Raw genomic sequence first — 20718 nt, 5'->3', positions numbered from 1 at the left:
TGTTTTAATTGGTGGGGTCATAAATGATCTGTTAACTTTTTTCTGTCTACATTTGTATGTATTCCAATTTTTCCAAAATGGATGTGCACTATATTTAAGAATGAAAAAGTGATACTTTTAAAAATAGAACTATTACAAGACAGATTGGCAAGAATGGAGAAAAGAGTTTCTCATACCAGTTCTGCAAAAAACCAAGTCCTCTGACCGCTTCTTGAAGATTCCCATTCTGAATAAGAAGAAAATGGGGTAAAGATATTTTCTAATTCTGAAGCATCATCAAATACATTTTAAAAAATGACAATACATATCAGAGATTTATGTATTATGTTTTTACAACTTCTCAACACAGATTGGTCTCAGAAAAAACATTACCCAAGACTCAGTCAATAGAAAGGAGAAAAATAAGAGTATATGAATGAAAACTTGAATCATTATTGCTCTTAGATGAAACCTCTTTCAGTTATTCTACAAATATTAATTGAATGTCCAGTATGTGCAAATCTCTGTTATAGCACTGTGAGAGAAAACAAAGAAACAGGAATGTTCTTTGCTATCACTTGAGTATATTCAGTAATTTGATTAATATGCATTGTGTATCTGTGTAGCTAGGCACCAGCGAGGAATCAGTGAAAAGAAGAAATACTTCTCCATTAAGAGTTAAATCACTCCCATTTTAAATGTCAGTATCTTAACTTTCAGAAGCACACACTATACATGGGAGCCAGAAATAGGAACTGAGGCATGAGGAAGGAGTAAATCCAATTCTCCAAATGTGTAGGTCGTCTAATCCCTGAGTTCACAGTTTTCCGAAGAATTATTTCCTGCCGTTTACATGAGCCCAGAAACTCCCACCTTTCCTAGCACAGTAAATGTCTTTTCATCACCCGATTTAGTGCATCTTTCAGCTCCTTGTTTCTCATACTGTAGATCAAAGGGTTCAACACAGGGGTGACGAAGGTGTAGACAACAGAAACCACACGGCCCATTTCTGGGTTGTAGCTAGAGCTGGGGCGTAAGTAGATAAGGCTACAGCAGCCGTATTGGAGGAGAACCACAGTCAGATGAGAAGAGCAGGTGGAGAAGGCCTTGTGTCGACCCTCGGCTGAGCGGATCTTCAAAATGGCAGCGACAATGAAGATGTATGAGATGGAGATGAGGGAGAAGGGAATGGTAAGGGTGATGACACTGACGATGAAGATCATGGCTTCTGGCATTCTAGTATCCCCGCATGCCAACCGCAAGATCGGGAGTACATCACAGTAGAAGTGAGTGATTCTGTTGTGGCCACAAAACGGCAGGTGGAAAATCAGAGCTGTGAGTTGTAAGGCTAGAAGGAAGCCAAGGACCAAGGCTCCGGTAGCCAGCTGGGCACACAGCTGCCACCTCATGATGAGGGTGTAGCGCAAGGGGTCCCGGATAGCTACAAACCGATCGTAAGCCATGATCCCCAAGAGGATACAGTCAGCACAGCCCAGGAAGACAAAGAAGAACATCTGTGTACCGCAGCCAGATAAAGAGATGGGTATTCTCCCCATGGTCAGGAGGTTGACCAAAGCCAGAGGGGCAACAGTGGAAGAGTAAAAGATCTCCAGCACCGCCAGATTGGCCAGGAAGAAATACATGGGAGTGTGGAGGGCACGCTCTGCCCAGACAGTGAGAAAGATTGTGGCATTCCCAATGAGACTGCCAGTATACATTAGCAGGAAAGCCACAAAAATACACATTTGTACCTCCACGATGGGTGAGAATGGGTGAAAGTGGAACTGGATCTCTATGGTTTGGTTTTTGTACCCCATAAAAGCGGCACACTCGGCTTCCTAGGACAAAAGAAAGAAAACAAAACATGTTTGGGAAGAAAGTGCTGTGTGCTGTAGGGTAAAGGTGATGAAACTGTCTTAACACCTATAGCCTTAGCAGTTTTGAAGATGAGTTTATGCTGCGCAGGCCACTCTCTATTCTTACTTGTGTGTGTCAACTCACGTTTTCAAGACAGTTGTCTGAGCTTAAGTATAAAGCCTATCACTATGAACAGGAGCCAAGCTAATTTGCCCCATGTGGCAGCTGAGCTCGGGACTTTGACTTCAGTGTTGTTTTTCAAGAAGCAGCTGAACTTAGAACCCCTGAACATCTAAACTTCTACAGTGCCTAGAAATAATACACTGGCCATGCAATATGAAGTCATAATGATCTTCGTTCTGGGAGTTACATTGTCCCATAATAAGTACCCTCGATTTTTCTCTTCAGGGTTATCTTCCTAGAGAGAAAGCAGTCAGTTTGTGCTAATTCAACAGCACTGAGTATGATGACTCCATTACTGGCTGGTGGTTGAAGAAAGAGCTCCAAGCCTTCCAGTACATTGACCCTTATCCACAGCCACCACATCCCCGTCCCTTTCATAAACTTTCTCTATGCCTCTTAGCAAGAGTCAAGGGAGGTACAGCAAGTCAAAAAACAGCACCAATAAAGACTCCAGCTTTGGGGAGTTTATACAAATTCCTCCCGCTATCAGAAGTGGACAATGGCCACTTTCTTATATATGGTAAAGAAAGTATCAAGCACAATAGTTTGTACACCCTCCTAAAACAAACATATCCTATATTTAAAATAATTTGTATTGTTTATGTCTTATTTCTTATATAATCTCCTGCAGGATAAGGACTGTATTTTATTCATCTCCTCGTTAATGCCTAGTGTGGTGACCTGTAAGTGTTTATTGAATCAATAAATGAAGAAATCTTTTTCACAACCTGGATAGGTTTTCATTTAGGCAGAGCGCAAGGTCTTGTAAAGTGTGAATTAAGTGTTCATGAAAGGAAAATATTCCTCATACAAGCCTGGTGCAGCTTAGTTACTCTGGGTTTAGAAAACATGGTCATTGAAAATTTGCCCATTTTCCTACTTACCAGTTTGACTTTAAATAATTCAGTACTCAAATCACAGACTATTTTCCTGCATGAGGGAAATATCGTCTCTCTGCCTCTCCCTGAGTCTCTGCTTGTAGGCGATAAGGCTGATGTGTGTTTCTGGTCTGGGTCCTGCCCTGCTCTGGGCCTCACCACTCAAAGGGACTGAACACTGAACGTGAGCTTTCTCTAGACTACTGGGAGGACAATAGGCTAGAATAGATGCTCAAAGGAAAACTAGAGAATGAAAATACCCGGGGTATTGTGTCGGCTGTTAGTAGTTGCTATCACACCCATAAACATTCCCTCCACTCCACTGAACAATCATCACATAGGAGGTCCCCCAAACTCTTACGGTTTTGTGAATTACTGCTTGGATCTGAGTCAGGCTCATCCTTACAGGAAGGAACGTTAGACGTTTACCTAAGGGGTAGGATTTGAATGGCCTCGTAAAGACCCTCATTCATAAAGTTGGTTCCTTCCTTAATAAAATGAAAATTTACCCAGCAAAAATGAAAATGTGAGCTAAGATGATGACATGGGGATATAAATTAGGAGGGTCAGGTATCACACCACTATATCTCTCAGATGCACCTTACCTGATTTTATTTGCCAGAATCAATTCTTCTTCTCTTTCAGGTGCTGGAATGGGGAAACATTTTGGAGCACTTGCATGTGAGACGGGAGAGTGACATAAGCTGGGTATAAGTCTTGGAGAATGAGTAGATGTCTTACAGCAACTCAGGGACCATTTCTTATAGACTGTTGTATGCTTTTTCATGTGTTTATGTTCTTGTATCTCATTTAATTTTCTGGAAGTGGTCAGTAGGTGGAAAGGCAGCGATCCATACCTCTGTCTTGTGACTGAAGCAGAAAGAGGGTGATAAACTGACCAGGGTCTTGCATTGATTTAGAGGTGGAGGACAGGCTAACATTTATATCTCCTTGTGTTTATCAATGATTACAGAAATCTTGGCTTGATTCTTATCATGGGACTGCAAACTAGCTCGGATCTTGTCACTGATGCTCCCAATGAAGTCAGGGTAAACCAGTGAATGGCTTTTCCCAGGTCAAGGCTCTTATATACATGGCAAAATGACCTTAAGAACACTAGAGGAAAAGATAAAGAGAATTCCACCCAGAATTTCCAGCTAAGTCCCTGAATCTACAAGGTTTCTATGGCCTGGTCCATTTAAAAAAGGAAAGTACGGATTTAAATAAAAATTGCATGGGTGAGACATGGCTTAGCTTCTAAGAAGTTCAGGTACACTGAAAATTATAGCTATGGTCACAGGCCACACACCAAAGGTACCAAATTCTGATTCATGAAAGTACAGTCAGACTGACTGATCCACAAAATTGGCAGTGAAGCCTAGTGGATTTGAGAATGTGAACACTAGAATCGAGCAGACCTGGGACCATCACTGGCTCTGCTGTTTACCAGTTGTGTGACCTTGACGCCTTTATCTCTGTGCACTTTAGTTTCTCCGTCTTCAAAATTCAGATAATATTAACATCAATCTTATGAAGTTGCAAAGATTAAATGAGGTACTGACTATAAAGTTATTTGAACAGTGTCTGGTGGTGATGTCATTACAGGCTGAGTAGCAGCACTACAACTGATTTTTCAAAAGCTGTACTAATGGCTCTTTGTGAGTCTTTCCATGACAGCATGAGTACTTATTCTGATATGGTAGTACATAAACTCCGAGATGATCATTTTGGCCTGCTTTCTATGTACAATAACACGTCTTCCTGCATCTGATTATGCCCACAGGAAAAGCATAAGTATGTGGCACTGTTATTGCTCCAATTTGGACCCAGACAACCTAGCCCTCTGAGGCAATCCAGGGACCACACCTTTATGGAAAGGTACCGCTAACTCTGTCAGAAGTGTCCAGTGTATCGTTACTTTTCTGGATTTTAATTACTGTAATTGAGGACTTAGGCTGTTCATTTTATATATTCTCTTATTTCACATTCTCAAGAAGGAGGGACTCATGGCCCTCATATCTTGTACACCCCATTGTCCACCCCGCACCCATCGTAGTACCAGATCACAGGAGACAATATAAGAATGAATGCATGCATGCATGAATGCAGGATTTCTCACTTGTATTTCTAGGGAAGGGGAGAATTCATAGCATAGTCTGGGAGATTCTGAGGTTCTTGTAAGATCCTCTTGTAAGGATCTTGAAGTTCAACATAGGGTCTTAGTATGAACCTCATAAGAAAAGAGAAATAGTAGGGAATTTCTCTAGAACATCCTGAATATTGGAGCCAGAGTCAAGAGAATTTCCACCTGATTCCTCAGGACCACAGATTTGTGTTAATTAATGGGATGGTAAGGAGTTAGCCTATTAACCCACAAAAATGAGAGGCATAGCCACTCAGTTTTGTTCATTTTGAAGTAATCAGACATTTTTCCAGTCTGAATCCAAACTAGAAATTGTTCAATGCAAAGTAAATCTTGTTGATCCCTTTGTCTGTCTTCACTTGGAGTAACTTGTGAGAACAAGGTGCCCTCATCAATGGCAAGTCATGCAAGTCCCTGATTATCTGGATAGAGAGTGAGAATGGATCAAATTTCTGTGGTGCTGCCAGGCTACCCAAATTTTGCAAATGTTTTAAAAAACCAAAGTCAAAAGTAGAATTTTTATTATTCTAAGGGATAATGAGGATCATTTTGTTGTCAAAATGATATGATTTGTTCTCAAGATTTCTAATGTCATAACTCCTTTACTATAATCTGAATCTTCACAGCTGGCTATTGAGCAGAGAGGTAAGGAATGTGACACCCTAGAAGGCAGCTAAGAGAGATGTTGGAATTGGCTGAGCACTTACCTTCCTCTAGAAATGAACCTATCTTCTAATCCAAGTGTTATTTCTGAAGCTTTCCCTCAATCCTTAAGCCTTTCCAACTCCTGCAGGGACCTTTGGGACCAATTTCCTGGGTGTCCCTAGATCCCTGCCCACAAATGAGTGCCAGGTCGTGGCATACACCTCGTCACTGTTCTCAGAAGTCAGACTCACCTTCAGGAGTTTCTGTAAAATCAAAGCATCCTTTGGGCAGTTTTGCATCTTACTCTGTGTTAGTGGATGTGAGGTATTCACCCTCCAGAGCCTGGTCAAATTTATCCACAAATAAAGTTATATCCAACAGTGGTTTAGAAATACAAAGCGGGAAATGCAAAAAACCGTTATCAGCCTTGTTGAGTGGCTTCTAAAGATTGGACTGACTTTTCATTGGTACTTTGTCTTGATGATGTCATCTCCTTTATTGTTTTCAAAGTAGTTTTTAGGGTGTTATTTTCTGTGACAGTGTCACTAAGCCAGAAAGCAACAGCCAGAATAGTCTTTCGGAGTAAGACACCTAGTGTGTCATTTTCATAAAGAAAAATCATATTAAAAATATGCTAGCTAATTACCTTGATAGAGGGTTGAGAGATTGAGTCAAACACCTGATTATTATGGTACAAGCCTCTTGAAATTTTGTGTGCTGAACATAATATTTTGGATTAACAGAGTATCTTACTCCTGTTCAGATATTCTGAAATTATGCCAGAAAACTTTGGGGTATGTGTGTAAACTTCTGAAATCACTATTTCTTTTCTCAGAAACTGTTTGACATCACTACCACAATAGGGGGATTTCACCATTATTTTCGAGATATTCGAAAATTTCCTTTTATATAGAAAGGGGAATTTGGAGTTAAAAAGCAGTGAACAAATTCTTGTACAATTAAGACAGTAAAAATTTAAAAATAAGGAAAACATTTGTAATATGTGCACATGTCACAATATGTAATGTTTTTGAAGTGCTCTTGCATTATCCATTTATTCTAACACTGTTAGAAGTTTTGTGAGGTTGAAGTTATCATTTTTATCATTTGACATATGAGTCAAAGAAGCTCACCCAGGCTAAGTAATGGACAGTGCTTGACCCAGAACTGAAATTCACATTTCCTAACTTGGAGTCGTTTTTCTTATATTATGCTTTCTTTAGTCTGAATTATTGTGTGTATAATAATTATTACCACTTGACATTAAACTATCCACTTCATTTTATTGAAGCTTCTCTCTAGTAACTTTTTCTCCTTCTACCCTTTGTCTTTTTCATTCTGTATTTCTCTTGGTCATCTGACTCCTACAAGAGGGTCATTTTCATGGTCACCTGGCTTATAAACCATCTCTGAATTAGAAAAAATGCTGCTTTTTCATGTTAAAAAATGAAACTTCTTGTTTAAAGCAAATTGTTTTCAGTAATAATTAGAATAATCATGAACTCCCTCTGTTTAATGTACAGAGATCAAATTATTGAATATAAATAAGAGAAAAGTGGAATTTTTAATTATAATAAATACGTACTCAGAGTTATTAGAATATGATAACTTCTTATAAAATATTACACATTTGCTTTCATGGAAATAAATTTTTATGAGTATTTCAATGTTTCTTATTTCTAATATCTCATTTTTTAAATAGAAATTATCATTGAATTTGAGAGTCATCTTATATCATTATAGACCATAAGTTTTTAATGAATATTAAATTCAGGAAACTATGTTCTCCACTAGCAACTGACATGGCAAAGTTAAAAATGAGAGTTAATAAATCCTCAGAAGTAGATAGTATTTAAAAATGTGTCTAGCAAATTGTGTCTGTAAATTTATTGTGCTATTGAATCAGGAACTTGTAGTAGAGTTTAGAAAACTATTTATGGTTTTAAACCTCTCATAACACTGAGTTTATGTCAACATCACATTCCTTACTGTGTTCAGCACTCAGGTACAATGATGAATTTTTACATAAGACCATGGTAGTTTAATTTCTTCATAATCCTTTAAGTTACACATCAACTAGGATACTGAAAAGACTACAAAATTCTCTTAGTCATATAAATCTTTCCTTGAAAGATAATTTTGTTGCATCCAAGAAAAAAACAATAAATTGATTTGAAACTACATTCTAGACAAGCAGTGAGCTGATTGTGGGATTTGTAATAATCAGCTGAAATGGGTATTGCTCCCATTTTTCCTCTTTCCTTTTAATTTTCTAGGTTGGAGAAGTCGCCATTGGGTTCAGAGACTGTGAAAAACTTACTTGGTATCAATAATCCATAGATTTTCTAAATCTCACTGGTTTGTTGTGGGTTGTTTTTGAAAGAACTTATTGGTTCCTTCAATTGCTTCCAAGGACATTGTGTATAACGAAATTTTGGTCCCTGAATCACATTGCATACAAGTTTAATTTACATGAAATGTTATGCCAAATTATAACTTGGAAAAGTGAATTTAAAACCAGATGTTTTCTGACTTGCTTTCATTGGCTTGCTTTCTAGAAAGATTGGGACTGCTCTTGGTGACAGGAGAGGTTTTTTAAAAAGGAAATTTTTTAAATAAGAAAAATGGCCTTACTTAATGGAGACTAAGAGGCAACAGGAAAATCTTGGGAGATGAGGTGCAGATGCTGTAGAAGACCCAATGATGAACAGGTCAGATTACAAGAAGAATTAAGCTACTTGGAATCCAGTTAGTAAATGTATGTCAGGCAAATTGAACAAAGCAGGGTTAAGAATTGGACTTCCTGGAGCCAAGAGCCATTGAAGCTTCCAGTAGAGACAAGTTAATATAAGGTCAATGCAGAGTTGCTAAAAGCCGTAAGAAATGCAAACCGTTTTTTTTCTCCAGAGATGTAGAATTTATATGGAATGAGACTGAGACTGCAGTGATGATCATGGGGTTCATCTCTAAATCAAGATAAGAAGCAGATTTTGAGGTGGGGGTTGCTAAGATTATCCATAAGTACAGAAGTTCTGCTAATCCTGCTATGTCTCATGATAGAAAAGAAACTGTGCAGTGTCTAGTTTTCAACTTCAAATGGAGATCAAAAAAGCAGTAAAAGTTGGATACTCAGGTTGTACCTACCTAGTCCATCTGTGGTTCAACTTTTTTATCATAAAATAAGAAATCTAAACTCAAAACCTCTACACTTGAAATTTTAGTTTTAAAGAGGAAACTTAAATATATGAGGGATTTCAAGAGGAAAAAAAATAACCTTTATTTTGTGAGACACCAGGATGTAAAACAAAAACCAGTAAGGAGAAATTATAGAGAGATACCTTTTAGTTCAATTAAAAAGGAATCTCTAGATTGGCTGTAGTTTTGGTTAAATGAAGTAAGCATCCGTGGGACGAAGCTAAAAAAGCTGCATAGACAGCAAGGAGAGATCATTTGAGGCTCTCAAAACCAAACTGTAGCTGGCGTACGGGGGAAGGACACCAAATGTACAACTGAACTGGCAGCTGCTTTAGCTCTTTGGTTCCCTCTCTAGTGTTCTCTGGCCTGAACTCAAGGCAGCCCGAAACCCGGAGGTGGGCATTGACATGGATAGACAGGGTGCCAAGAGGGAACATCTAATTCAGACGTGAAGAGTGAGTAAGGGATTTCCTACTGGCTACAGTGGCAGCAGTGGGACACACACTCATCTAAAACTCTGAGGGAGGGTGCCTTCCTCTCCAGTCCAAAGACCAGTTGTCCCTAGAAGGTAGGGTGAACGCCTGTTGATTTTTTCTCCCGCCTGTCTTCCTGCTTGGTCTCAGACATGGGTGCCGTGGAGGGAACTCCCTTCAGAGCAGGGTAAAGGCCGCCTCAGTCTTCTGACCAGATAGGAGAACCCCAGGGAACTGGAAACTACCAGGGAGATTTTGCAGAGGGAGGAGCTCAGGAGAGTGACCCCATAACGCTGTATCCAAACTCCAGGGCTCACCCCTGAGCCACATGGATATGATTGTGAAAAACAAAGTAAAGACTTTGAGAACTGAACTAAGAGATAAAGCATGTTCCAGGTGCCAGACTGGCCAGTGGGTGGAACACACGTGGATCATGTCTGATGAACACATCAAAGGCTTTAGAAATGGAACCGACATGGAAACCACAACATAACGGAGGGGCAGGAGGGAGGTGGTTGCAGTGGTGGGTTCAAAGGAATTTCTTGCCCTTTCAATCTAGACTTTTCCTTTCAAGAATTATTCATAAATTATTGCAACACTGGACACTCGATTCCATTGCCCATAGATACTACGATGCTTTTGGGCCATTTAGCGGTTGGCCACATATTCCTGAGTTTTTCAGGTGAATAATGTTACCTATGGATGTGATTCACTGATTCATTTCCAATTTTTGTAAACAACATACAGGGTATGTAGATCAGTCTTTATAAGTAGAGATCAGTCTCTAGAAAAATCCAAGTGAAGACGCCCTTTGCTAGGGAATAAGCCGATCCGCCTCAGCCTTGGATGATCCTACACGATCAGGCCAGTAATGAAAACAAAATTTTTGTTTGTCCTTGAGATCTGGGGAGAACGAGACAGAACTTGAGAGAGAAAGCAGAGGTGCTAGTTTTACAGAGCCCCAAGAAAAACAGGAAAGAATATTTTTGTCCAGAAAGCCAAAAACTATAGCTATTGTCTTTCTGACGTCAAGCAACAAAGAATTTGTTCTAATTCTTTTCATTCTTTTCCTTTTTAGAAAAATGTCTTTCTCAGCCTATTTATTTAAATGGCATCATAATATTGTATGTGAACTGTATGATCAGAAAGAGTAGAGAAGCTTTACATAGAAAAAGAAAGTCCCTTATCTGTATTATTGAAAAACTGGTAATAGCTAAAATGTTTAGTTTTGGGGAAATTGTTTGACACCATGTTACTCAGCTGTTGCTGCAAAAAGTTGTTTAACAAACTAATCCCAAGATGAGTGACTTATAAGCATCTATTTACGCATTTTTTTTTTACTTGTTTGTGCAGGTGGTGGAGAGGCAGCTGGGGCAGCTCTGCTTCAGGCTGCAGGTTGGCTGCGCTTGGCTCCAGGCTTCAGACAGTGTTCAGGTCGGCTGCCCATGTCTTGTTTTGGAAACAAATTGCCGTGTCCAGTGCTTCTTGAGGACGCGGCCTTTCTCATTGTGATACAGGAAGTTAAGGAGATTAACCAAACTAGGCAAGCATGTCTGAAGCCCGAGCTCCTTCATGTCCACTGATATTTCCTTGGCCAGAGAGAGTCATGTGACCAGGACCAACATCAGTCGGGCTGCCTATTGACTTGACCCCACCTAAGGTCCTGCAAGGTTACAGGGCACAGGAAAGAACAAAGAACTGAGAACAACACTCTAAATCTACCACACGCTTTTACATTCACATGATGGGATGTTTTCCTTTTTTTTTTTTTGACATATAATGGAAACATTTATTAATCTAAAAAGGATGTGGAAATTATAAGATATTCCCTTGGAAACGCGGGGGTTTTTTTTGTTTCTGTTTTTCTTTTTTTATTTTGCCATCGTTAATGCACAATTACTTGGACAACATTATGGTTACTAGACTCCCCCCATTACCAAGTCCCCACCACATACCCCACCCATTACAGTCACTGTCCATCAGCGTAGTAAGATGCTATGGAATCATTACTTGTCTTCTCTGTGTTATACTGCCTTTCCCGTATACCCCTTGCCCCAGGCTACATTATGTCTGTTAATCCTAATGCCCCTTTTCCCCCCTATCCCTCTCTTCCTACCCATCCTCCCCAGGCCCTTTCCCTTTGCTAACTGTTAGTCCATTCTTGGGTTCTGTGAGTCTCCTGCTGTTTAGTTCCTTCAGTTTTTTTCTTTGTTCTTATACTCCACAGATAAGTGAAATCATTTGATATTTTTCTTTCTCCACCTGGCTTATTTCACTGAGCATAATACCCTCTAGCTCCATCCATGTTGTTGCAAATAGTAGGATTTGTTTTCTTTTTATGGCTGAATAATACTCCATTGTGTATATGTACCATGTCTTCTTTATCCATTCATCTAGTGATGGACACTTAGGTTGCTTCCATTCCTTGGCTATTATAAATAGTGCTGCGATAAACATAGGGGTGCATATGTCTTTTTCAAACTGGGCTGCTGCATTCTTTGGGTAAATTCCTAGATGTGAAATTCCTAGGTCAAATGGAATTTCTGTTTTTAGTTTCTTGAGGAACCTCCATACTGCTTTCCACAATGGTTGAATTAGTTTACATTACCACCAGCAGTGTAGGAGGGTTCCCCTTTCTCTACATCCTCGCCAACATTTGTTGTTGTTTGTCTTTTGGATGTTGGCCATCCTAACTGGTGTGAGGTGATATCTCATTGTGGTTTTAATTTGCATTTCTCTGATGATTAGCGATGTGGAGCGTCTATTCAAGTACCTGTTGGCCATCTGAATTTCTTCTTTGGAGAAGTATCTGTTCAGCTGCTCTGCCCATTTTTTAATTAGCTTATTTGCTTTTTGTTTGTTGAGGTGCGTGAGCTCTTTATATAATTTGGATGTCAACCCCTTATCAGATATGTCATTTATGAATATATTCTCTCATACTGAAGGATGTTATTTTGTTCTACTGATGGTGTCCTTTGCTGTACAGAAACTTTTCAGCTTGATATAGTCCCACTTGTTTATTTTTGCTTTTGTTTCCCTTGCCCAGGGACATATGTTCATGAAGAATTTGCTCAGGTTTATGTCCAAGAGATTTTTGCCTATATTTTTTTCTAAGAATTTTGTTGTTTCATGACTTACATTCAGGTCTTTGATCCATTTTGAGTTTACTTTTGTGTATGGGGTTAGACAATAATCCAGTTTCATTCTCTTATGTGTAGCTGTCCAGTTTTGCCAACACCAGCTGTTGAAGAGTCTGTCATTTCCCCATTGTATATCCATGGTTCCGTTATTGTATATTAATTGACCATATATGCTTGGGTTATTATCTGGGCTCTCTAGTCTGTTCCATTGGTCTATGGGTCTGTTCTTGTGCCAGTACCAAATTGTCTTGATTACTGTGGTTTTGTAGTAGAGGGGATGTTTTCCTTTTTTTTTTTTTTTAAAAAAAACTCTTTATTGTGGATAATGTCAACATACCAAAGAGGCAAGAAAAATACAGTGAATGGTCAGGGACCCACACTCACCTTCAACAATTATCAACTCCTGGAAACCCTCCTTCATCTATATTTTTAGTCAGTTCCCTGGTTGGATTATTTTAACTCCTAGATATCACATTCTTGCAGATCTATCTCTAAGGGATAATTTTTTGACAAAAGCATAGCCACATCTCTTGAAAAAATAACTTCTTAGGAGCACAACAGAATCTTAGTTATCAAAAACTATGTCAACAGTAGGTTTGTAATGACATAGAAAATGAATATAACCTTGAGTGAAAGCATGCTGTAATGACCAGTATGTTAAAAATATGCTATATGAGAGATTAGATGGAAACTTATAAAATATGAGTAACAGTTGTACTTTAGTGGTGAGAATAAAGGTGATTTTTAAAATTCTTAAATTTTTCCATTTAAATACTTTCTTTAATTATTATTAGCTGCTTTGATACTGAAAATCATCATGTTATATTTAAATTTAAACATAAAACTTAAATTCCTGGGCAAGACAGTTTGCTTATTTGGATGTGCAGTCTTCCCTAGTATTCCTATTACTAGTTTACTGAAAAGGAAGCATAAAAAATTCGGAAAAAGCCATATCCTTGAATCACTTAAACTCAAAACGTAGGTGTGCTCCTTGTATGCCAAGTGAGAGTAATGTAACAGGAAACCAGGAACATTTAGTGTTGAGAATCACATATGTGTGAAAACATTTTGTAAATGAAAACTTGCTTTACAATTGTAAAATATTGCAATTATTTCTGAGACCTGGCTAGAATTCCTAAATAGAACCTGAAGGTTATAACACAGTAGCATGCTCCAGATAGTACGCTATGAGAAATTGTCTTGTTCTTTTGTTTCATGTGGTCAGTTGCAAAGAGCCCTGGTGAGCTTGAGTGCTAGCTCTGGTGTTTCTAGTAACTAGCCATGTAACCTTTTGAGAATCCTCCCTACTTTTCTTTTTTTGCAAAATTTAGGAGTTTTTTAATTTTATGGGAATGAATTCAGTGTGTTTATAAGGTGATGGATCTATAAGGGCCCTCTATCTATGACAAACAATTTGTGGCAAAATGCCTAATACAAAAGTATTGGAACCCAAAAGTAATTTTGGAACCCAAAAGTAATTTTGCGTAGAAGGTATAGTGTCAGCATATGCTCATGGTCATTAGGTTGATTTGTTGACTGTCTCCCTACGTTGATATTCATGCGTTGTGTGCAAATCTGGTAAGAGCAAGTGGACCAAGTACACTGTGGGATCCAAGTTTTCATGAAGCAGATAACAGAGTAGAGCATGGAGCTGCATATTTAGAAAGATGCAATGTGCCCAAACATATCCCTTTGCAAGTTTATCAGCTGCCTCCAATGTGAACTGGACTTAATTGGGACATTTAAGTTGAAGGTCTCCTTCTGTCCCTTACTTACTAGATGCATGATCTTGGGCAAATCCTTTACCTGTCTTGATGTTCCTTTTCCCAGTCTGACAAACGTGTATCATAATGTCAGTTTCATAGGGATTCTGCTAAAAGGATAAATGTGATAATATTCTCAGAAAAGCTTTGTATGTGGAGAAGAGCTGTCCACAGGGTAAGTCTCTACTTTGGTGTTCAAAGGGCTAAGTCGTCTGGAAGTACAGACGTTGCTTGCTTTCACTCACCTTAATGAATGAAGCTGGGAACGGCAATAATCATACGCTATGGGTATTTAAAATAAAAAGGAAACAAAGAAATAATTGCTTTCAAAACGTGGAAAAGAACCATAAATGGAAGATGGAATTTTGAATGACATTGGAATGAGGGATTTGTCATGAGACCATGGCTTCTGTCAGTAATTACCCACTCCCCCGAGCCTTCATCCTGAGACTATTAAATGAAGTTAGGACCTGTAGGGATATATATATATATATATATATATATATGGGCATGATATAATGATCCTCAAATGATACTGTGTGAGCATAAGACATAATTATCAGACTCAAGAATAAAGTTGAATTTGTATTAACTCTAAGAAAGAGATCTACGATAATAATTGGGAACAAAGATTCAGCACAAATATTGGGGTCAACAGTTCAGAGATGTTTTCTTGTTTCATGCATTGACACAACTCATTTTTAAGACAGTGCACAATTTTATGTTCTTTTTCTTGTTTCTCATGTGTTATGCATCCCTAGTATCTTGGTTATTTTATTCCTTGAATTCTTGATATCTTGGACAATTAAATATACTTTTTTTTCCTCATAGAAAAGCAAGCAATTCTGTGAGCTCTTCCCGGCAGTCCAAATGTCAGTCTCTCCCTCCAGTGCTGTTGGCCAGTTCTTATCTTAGGAAAGGCCATTTCTTTTCTCACATGCTGTAATATGACACCTTCTGTGAAGACTTGCCTGGTTACCCCCAGGCTGTAATTCACTCCCCCCATCCTATCACAGCATTTTATTCCTATTTCAACTTTAGCTTTTATTGCCCCAAATCACGGTGTTGTGTTAATGTGAGTGTTACCCCATCTAGTCTGTAAGCTTCTCAAAGAGGAGCCTGTCTTCCATCCTGAAGTCTTAGGATCTCATTCAATATCTGATGCTGAGTGTGGGATTGAAATGAGAAGAGAGAGGGGAGGAACACAGTGCCTGTGTGCGTGGTCTAATTTTTGACCTGCGTCTGTTCTCTGCAATGGATGTATTTCCAAAAGACAGAACGAACAAAAGGTAGTCTCTTGATGGTTATTCCTTTCTTTGATTACTCCCTCCTTAACCTAAAGTATAAAATAAACATTCATGATTATGTGCTGATATAAACACAGCATTAAGAGAAAATGTAAACGGGGGAGAGTAGACAAATCTCCCAAACAGTAGAATTCCAAATGACTTATGTAGCTATTCCCCCTCAGTTTTGGGGAGCTTGACTCCCTACTCCTAAGCTTGGGCTAAATATCATGACCTTTTCCCACATAATATGAAATGGAAAGGGAGACGAGAGTAAGTTCACATGGGAGGAAGTTGACAAACCCCATGTCTGCGGGTGACCAGAGCCAACATCAGGTAGGGAAGTGTTTGTAGTGTGTGCTCTGGGTGTGCTGTGATGGGAGTGACGCTCTGCCTCTGTGTCTTTCTTCCGAAAACTCATATACCCCTTGTCTAAGCATCAGACAGATTCAATTTGAAGGACATTCTACAAAATACCTGACCAGGACTTCTCTAAACTGTGAAGGTCATAGAGAAGAAGGTAAATCTCAGACTCTCACAGCCCAGTGGACCCTAAGGAGACATGATGCCTAATGTAATGTGGTGTCCTGCATGGAATCCTTGAAGAGAAAAAGGATTCTAAGTAAAAGAATAAGGTAATTCAAATAAAGTATGATGTTTAATTAATCCTAGTGTGTCAATATTGGTTAATTAGTTATGACAAATAGTATAGGAATGTTACTTATGTGTATACACATTCAGTCTTACCTAAAGTAGATGGTCCCCTGTCAATTACTTCCTATTGAATTATTAACTTAATTGTGTTCAAAACAGTTATCATGTTCTGCAATTACTTTTTTATTTGTTTACTGTGCATCTCTCCCATTTGACTGTAAACTCAATAAGGGCAAAGATCTCAGTTCACTCACTGCTGCATCCACAGTATGTTCCAGGTTGCCACACATAGTAGATACTCAATAAATGACTGCTGAATGAATGAATGAAGGAATTATTGATAGTTGTAACCAAGACTTGGAGCATCATTGCAACTGGAGCAAAACTAACTCATTATAGTACATTATAAATAGAACATACTTCATGCTTTTTCTAAAGAGAGACAGTGGAAAATTGCCTTTCATTTAGGCTGTTTCCTCCCTCCCTTCCTTCTTTCCTTCCTTCTGTCTTAACAAATGTATACCATCATAGACTGAAACATTCTCAATCTAGACTCTCCAGTAAAATGCATGCCTCATGCTCAGGGCACCTCTCTCTCCAAGTTACTCAGTTTTAATTCATGTCTTGAGGGAGTGCATCTGATTAATGGAAACTATATTTTAAATAGCTAAGGAGTCTGGGAGTTTTTAGCTCTATAGATTTTGAAGTATGTGAGGACTCACCAGATGGTGGTTGGAATAGATTATGTACACATCAAGTTGACCTCAAATGGCAAAGACCATCTAGTAGAGTACCTGGGTAGGTAAGTTGTCTAACTAGACTGGCAAATTACATGTCAGAGAATTGTCCCACATCAGCCAAACACACGGAGAATACTCAAGTTTGTAATTTATAACACACACACACACACACACACACACACACACACACACGATATAGCTGGTTATCTGCTGCCCCCGCTGTCATCATGTTCTTTTATTTTTGCTTTTTATCTTTTACTTTTTATTGATACATAATTTTTCCTATTAATTTTTATTGAGATGTAATTTCTTGAGATATAATTGACATTATATTAGTTTGAGGTATACAACATAATTACTTGATATTCATATATACAGTTTTGTCCTGCTACCTGAAAGTAGAGCATTCCTGTGAAAGCTTTAGTAACCCAAAATGGCATAAAGTGAAGAAGCAGTTATTAATCATTTACCATGGAAAAATTTTTGAACATTCTCAGACCCAAAATATAATGTCTCTTAGGCTTATCTGATACCGTAGAAAACATCTTGCTAGTAGATGCACGAAATAAATCAAGATCAAGCACAGATGCTCATGGACAAAATTCAAAGCTCTGGTAGCCTGATGCCCGGATGCTGAGTGTGTTTCTGGGAAGGAGCTTGGCGGGGTCGCTCTTGCTGCTTGCAGTGCACTCTGCCTGTGTAATAGCTCGGTGCAAAACACACACTGAGAGCTAGTTTTGCTTTTCACCTTTTTTTGTAAAAGCAAAAATCCTCTTTGGATTTCTTTCACTCAGCAGAAACAGGTCTTTTGTAAAAGCAAAGTGGTGTAACACGCTTTCAAAAAGTGGAGGATGCCTGTATTGGAAGATGATATCACAAATCTAGCTAACATTTATCAGCACAGAGGGTAGCAAATTGCTACGAACCAGTCATAAGCCATGACTGCAAGCAGGAGGCAGCCCCACCCAAGAAGACAAAGAAAAACATTTGGGTGCCTCATCCAGCCATGGAAACAGGAGTTTTGCCCATTGAAAGGTTTGCCAAAGCCAGTGGGCGATGGAGGATGTGTAGAGTATTTCCAGAACTGCCAGGTTAGCCAGGAAAAAGTACATGGGTGTGTGGAGGGAGTGGTTGACCTGGACAATGACGGCAGCTGTGGCATTCCCACTGAGACTGGTCAGGTACATCACCAGGAAGGCCGCAGAAATCACCAACTGTACCTTAGGGTCAGCTGAGAGTGGATGAAAGAAGAATTGTATTTTTGAAGTTTCATTTATTTCTTCCATGGGTAGTACTGAAACTATGGAAAGATGATATGAGTCTCTAGGTACCAGACTTTTGACAGGATGCTTTCACAACCCCTGTGTTCAGCGTTAGAGCGCTTACTGAGATATCTCAGCAGCTATGTGCATGCTTCTTTCATTTTACACCAAATCGTGTTATATAATTTATTTTATTTTTTTATTTTGATATTAATGTACAATTACTTGAACAACATTTACTAGACTCCCCCCATTATCAAGTCCCCCCCACATACCCCATTACAGTCACTGTCCATCAGTGTAGTAAGATGCTATAGAATCACTACTTGTCTTCTCTGTATATACTGCCTTTCCCATGTCCTCCCCCTACATTATGTGTGCTAATCGTAATGCCCCATTTTCCTCCTTATCCCTCCCTTGCCACCCACCCTCCCCAGTCCCTTTCCCCGTGGTAACTGTTAGTCCATTTTTGGGTTCTGTGAGTCTGCTACAGGACACTCTTAAGAGAAACTAAAGAAGACACTAATAAATGGAAATTCATCCCATGCTCTTGGCAAGGAAGAATTAATATTGTCAAAATGGTCATCTTGCCTAAAGCAATCAACAGATTCAGTGCAATCCCTATCAAAATACCTACAGCATTCTTCAATGAACTAGAGCAAATAGTTCTAAAATTCGTATGGAATGATGAAAGACCCTAAATAGCCAAAGCAATCATGTAATATAATTTATATGCTTGCCACCCCCTTACCTTTCTTCTTCTACCCTCAGGTTGCAAAGCCTGAGAGATCCTCAGTGGTGGGGATTTTGAGGACCTTTGTTTACACTCCAGTGCTGAGCCCATGTCTGCCATGGAAAGGTTTCCAGACAGTATCTGCTGAATGAATTGGGAATAAAGTCAATCTAAAGTTCAGAGTTACAAAGTGGATAAAATACGTTATCAATTTATTATGTGGAACTTGAAATAAAAAAACTTTAGGAAAGAATGAGTAGGTTCATGTGATAATTTACAGGGAATTGTCCTTCTGGTACATTGTGTGTGACATTGCATCACTAACTGTAATCCACCTCAAAATCTAGACCCTCGATTGATTCATTCTGCTCTTTTCCTTTATCCATTTGTCCCTAAATATTGAGAGTTTGCCTCTAAAATGTTCTCGTGTCTGTTGCTTTGGTCCTCTCTCACTGCCCCAATCAGTACTGTCCTTTGGACCTTACATTCTGATTCTTGGATCACCTCCTATCTAATCTGCCATTTCACTTCCTTTCCTTCTATAGTCATCCTGTTCTCCACGATCATATGTATACTTTATACTCTACTGTCTCTCTCTGTATACTACCCTACATCCCCTCTAAATGGTTTTGTTATTTTATTGATTATGTTTCAAGCATAGATAGAATTTTAGGTGGCCTATTGGAAAAAGAGCAGCTAAGATCTGAGACCAAAGATGTTAGATTACAGTATTTTCAGACTTGAGAGGCATAATTACAATGTGCCCTATGGCTTATCTAGTAACTCCTGCCCCTGCCAGTGCAACAAAAATAATCTCCCTTCTTTTTCTTACAATGGTTGGGGGAAAATTGTGCTTAAAAACTATGATGTTTTGGGTGAAGATATTTTCATAATGCTTGCAGTTTCAGTCTGCAGCCTCCTGGTGGCTAAGAGTCCCAAATCCAAGGCAGTGGCTTTGAGTTGAACCAAGTCTATACAGGTGGTACAAATGAATTACTCAATCCATTAAGGACACTAGAGATAAGCCACCCAGTGGTGCCTTCTGTTCATGTTCTTCTCAGTTACTATGCCCTTGGGCTCAGGAAGTCCCCCCACCTCTTGGGCATAAATCCATCTAATTTCCTCAAAGCACTTGTGTCTCAATGCAATGCATAGCCTATCCTGGCTTCATTTCATTATAGAGTCTAGAAAAGGGAAGAGGACTCAAACATGGAGAAATACTGAAATGCAGGGCACTGCATAAGAAATCCCCATTATCCATTACACTATCTAACTGTTCTGTTGAGTTCTTTGTACAAAAGTTCCCCTTTCATTGTCGTCTCTTTATTGTGACAAGGTAAAGATGTAAGTTAGGTCCCATCTGGAAGCTGTCTTGTCCTTAGAAAACATGAAGTGATGTTGGTTGTTGCAAAGAAGAAACCAGCGAGACACCCTTTTCAAGAGACTGTCTGTAGCTCTCAGGTTTTCTTGCGCCTGATGCCACAATGCTGAGCCAAACAATGGGCATCATGTAAACCAGTGAATGCTTTGCTGACTTCGTTCTGTACATAAATCTGGAGGAATGGCAGTGGCTGTTTGGCTCTATGCATGCTTCCTAAATTAGCATGTGCATATTTTAGAATCTAAAGGGTAAAGTTGTGTCCAGGACAAAGTCAGGTCCCAGGTGAACATGTTGCAGCTTTTTTTTAAAGGCCAATTTTAACATGATAATTTTTAGGAAATGATTTCAAATTTTTTTAAAAAGTGGAGATAGTATATGTAGAAGGAAGATCTATATGAGCTTTGGT

At 39.0% G+C, this 20718-nt stretch overlaps 1 protein-coding gene across 1 annotated transcript; it reads right to left on the bottom strand.

The window, feature by feature from the left end:
* Nucleotides 1–254: 254 nt before the first annotated feature.
* On the bottom strand, nucleotides 255–18328 carry LOC118925073 (olfactory receptor 10V1-like). The gene is made up of 3 exons (XM_057507045.1): nucleotides 18073–18328; nucleotides 3321–3326; nucleotides 255–1640 (listed from the first exon to the last, which is right to left on the bottom strand). The coding sequence occupies exons 1-3, from the start codon at nucleotides 18220–18222 to the stop codon at nucleotides 858–860; spliced, it is 939 nt and encodes a 312-aa protein (XP_057363028.1). The 5' UTR covers nucleotides 18223–18328; the 3' UTR covers nucleotides 255–857.
* Between the last annotated feature and the right edge of the window lie 2390 nt (nucleotides 18329–20718).

Source organism: Manis pentadactyla, chromosome 9, assembly GCF_030020395.1.
Source record: "Manis pentadactyla isolate mManPen7 chromosome 9, mManPen7.hap1, whole genome shotgun sequence".
In the NCBI taxonomy this organism is placed as follows: Eukaryota; Metazoa; Chordata; class Mammalia; order Pholidota; family Manidae; genus Manis; species Manis pentadactyla.
The sequence above is the reverse complement of the archived record's forward strand: the minus strand, read 5'-3'. Positions and strand labels throughout refer to the sequence as shown.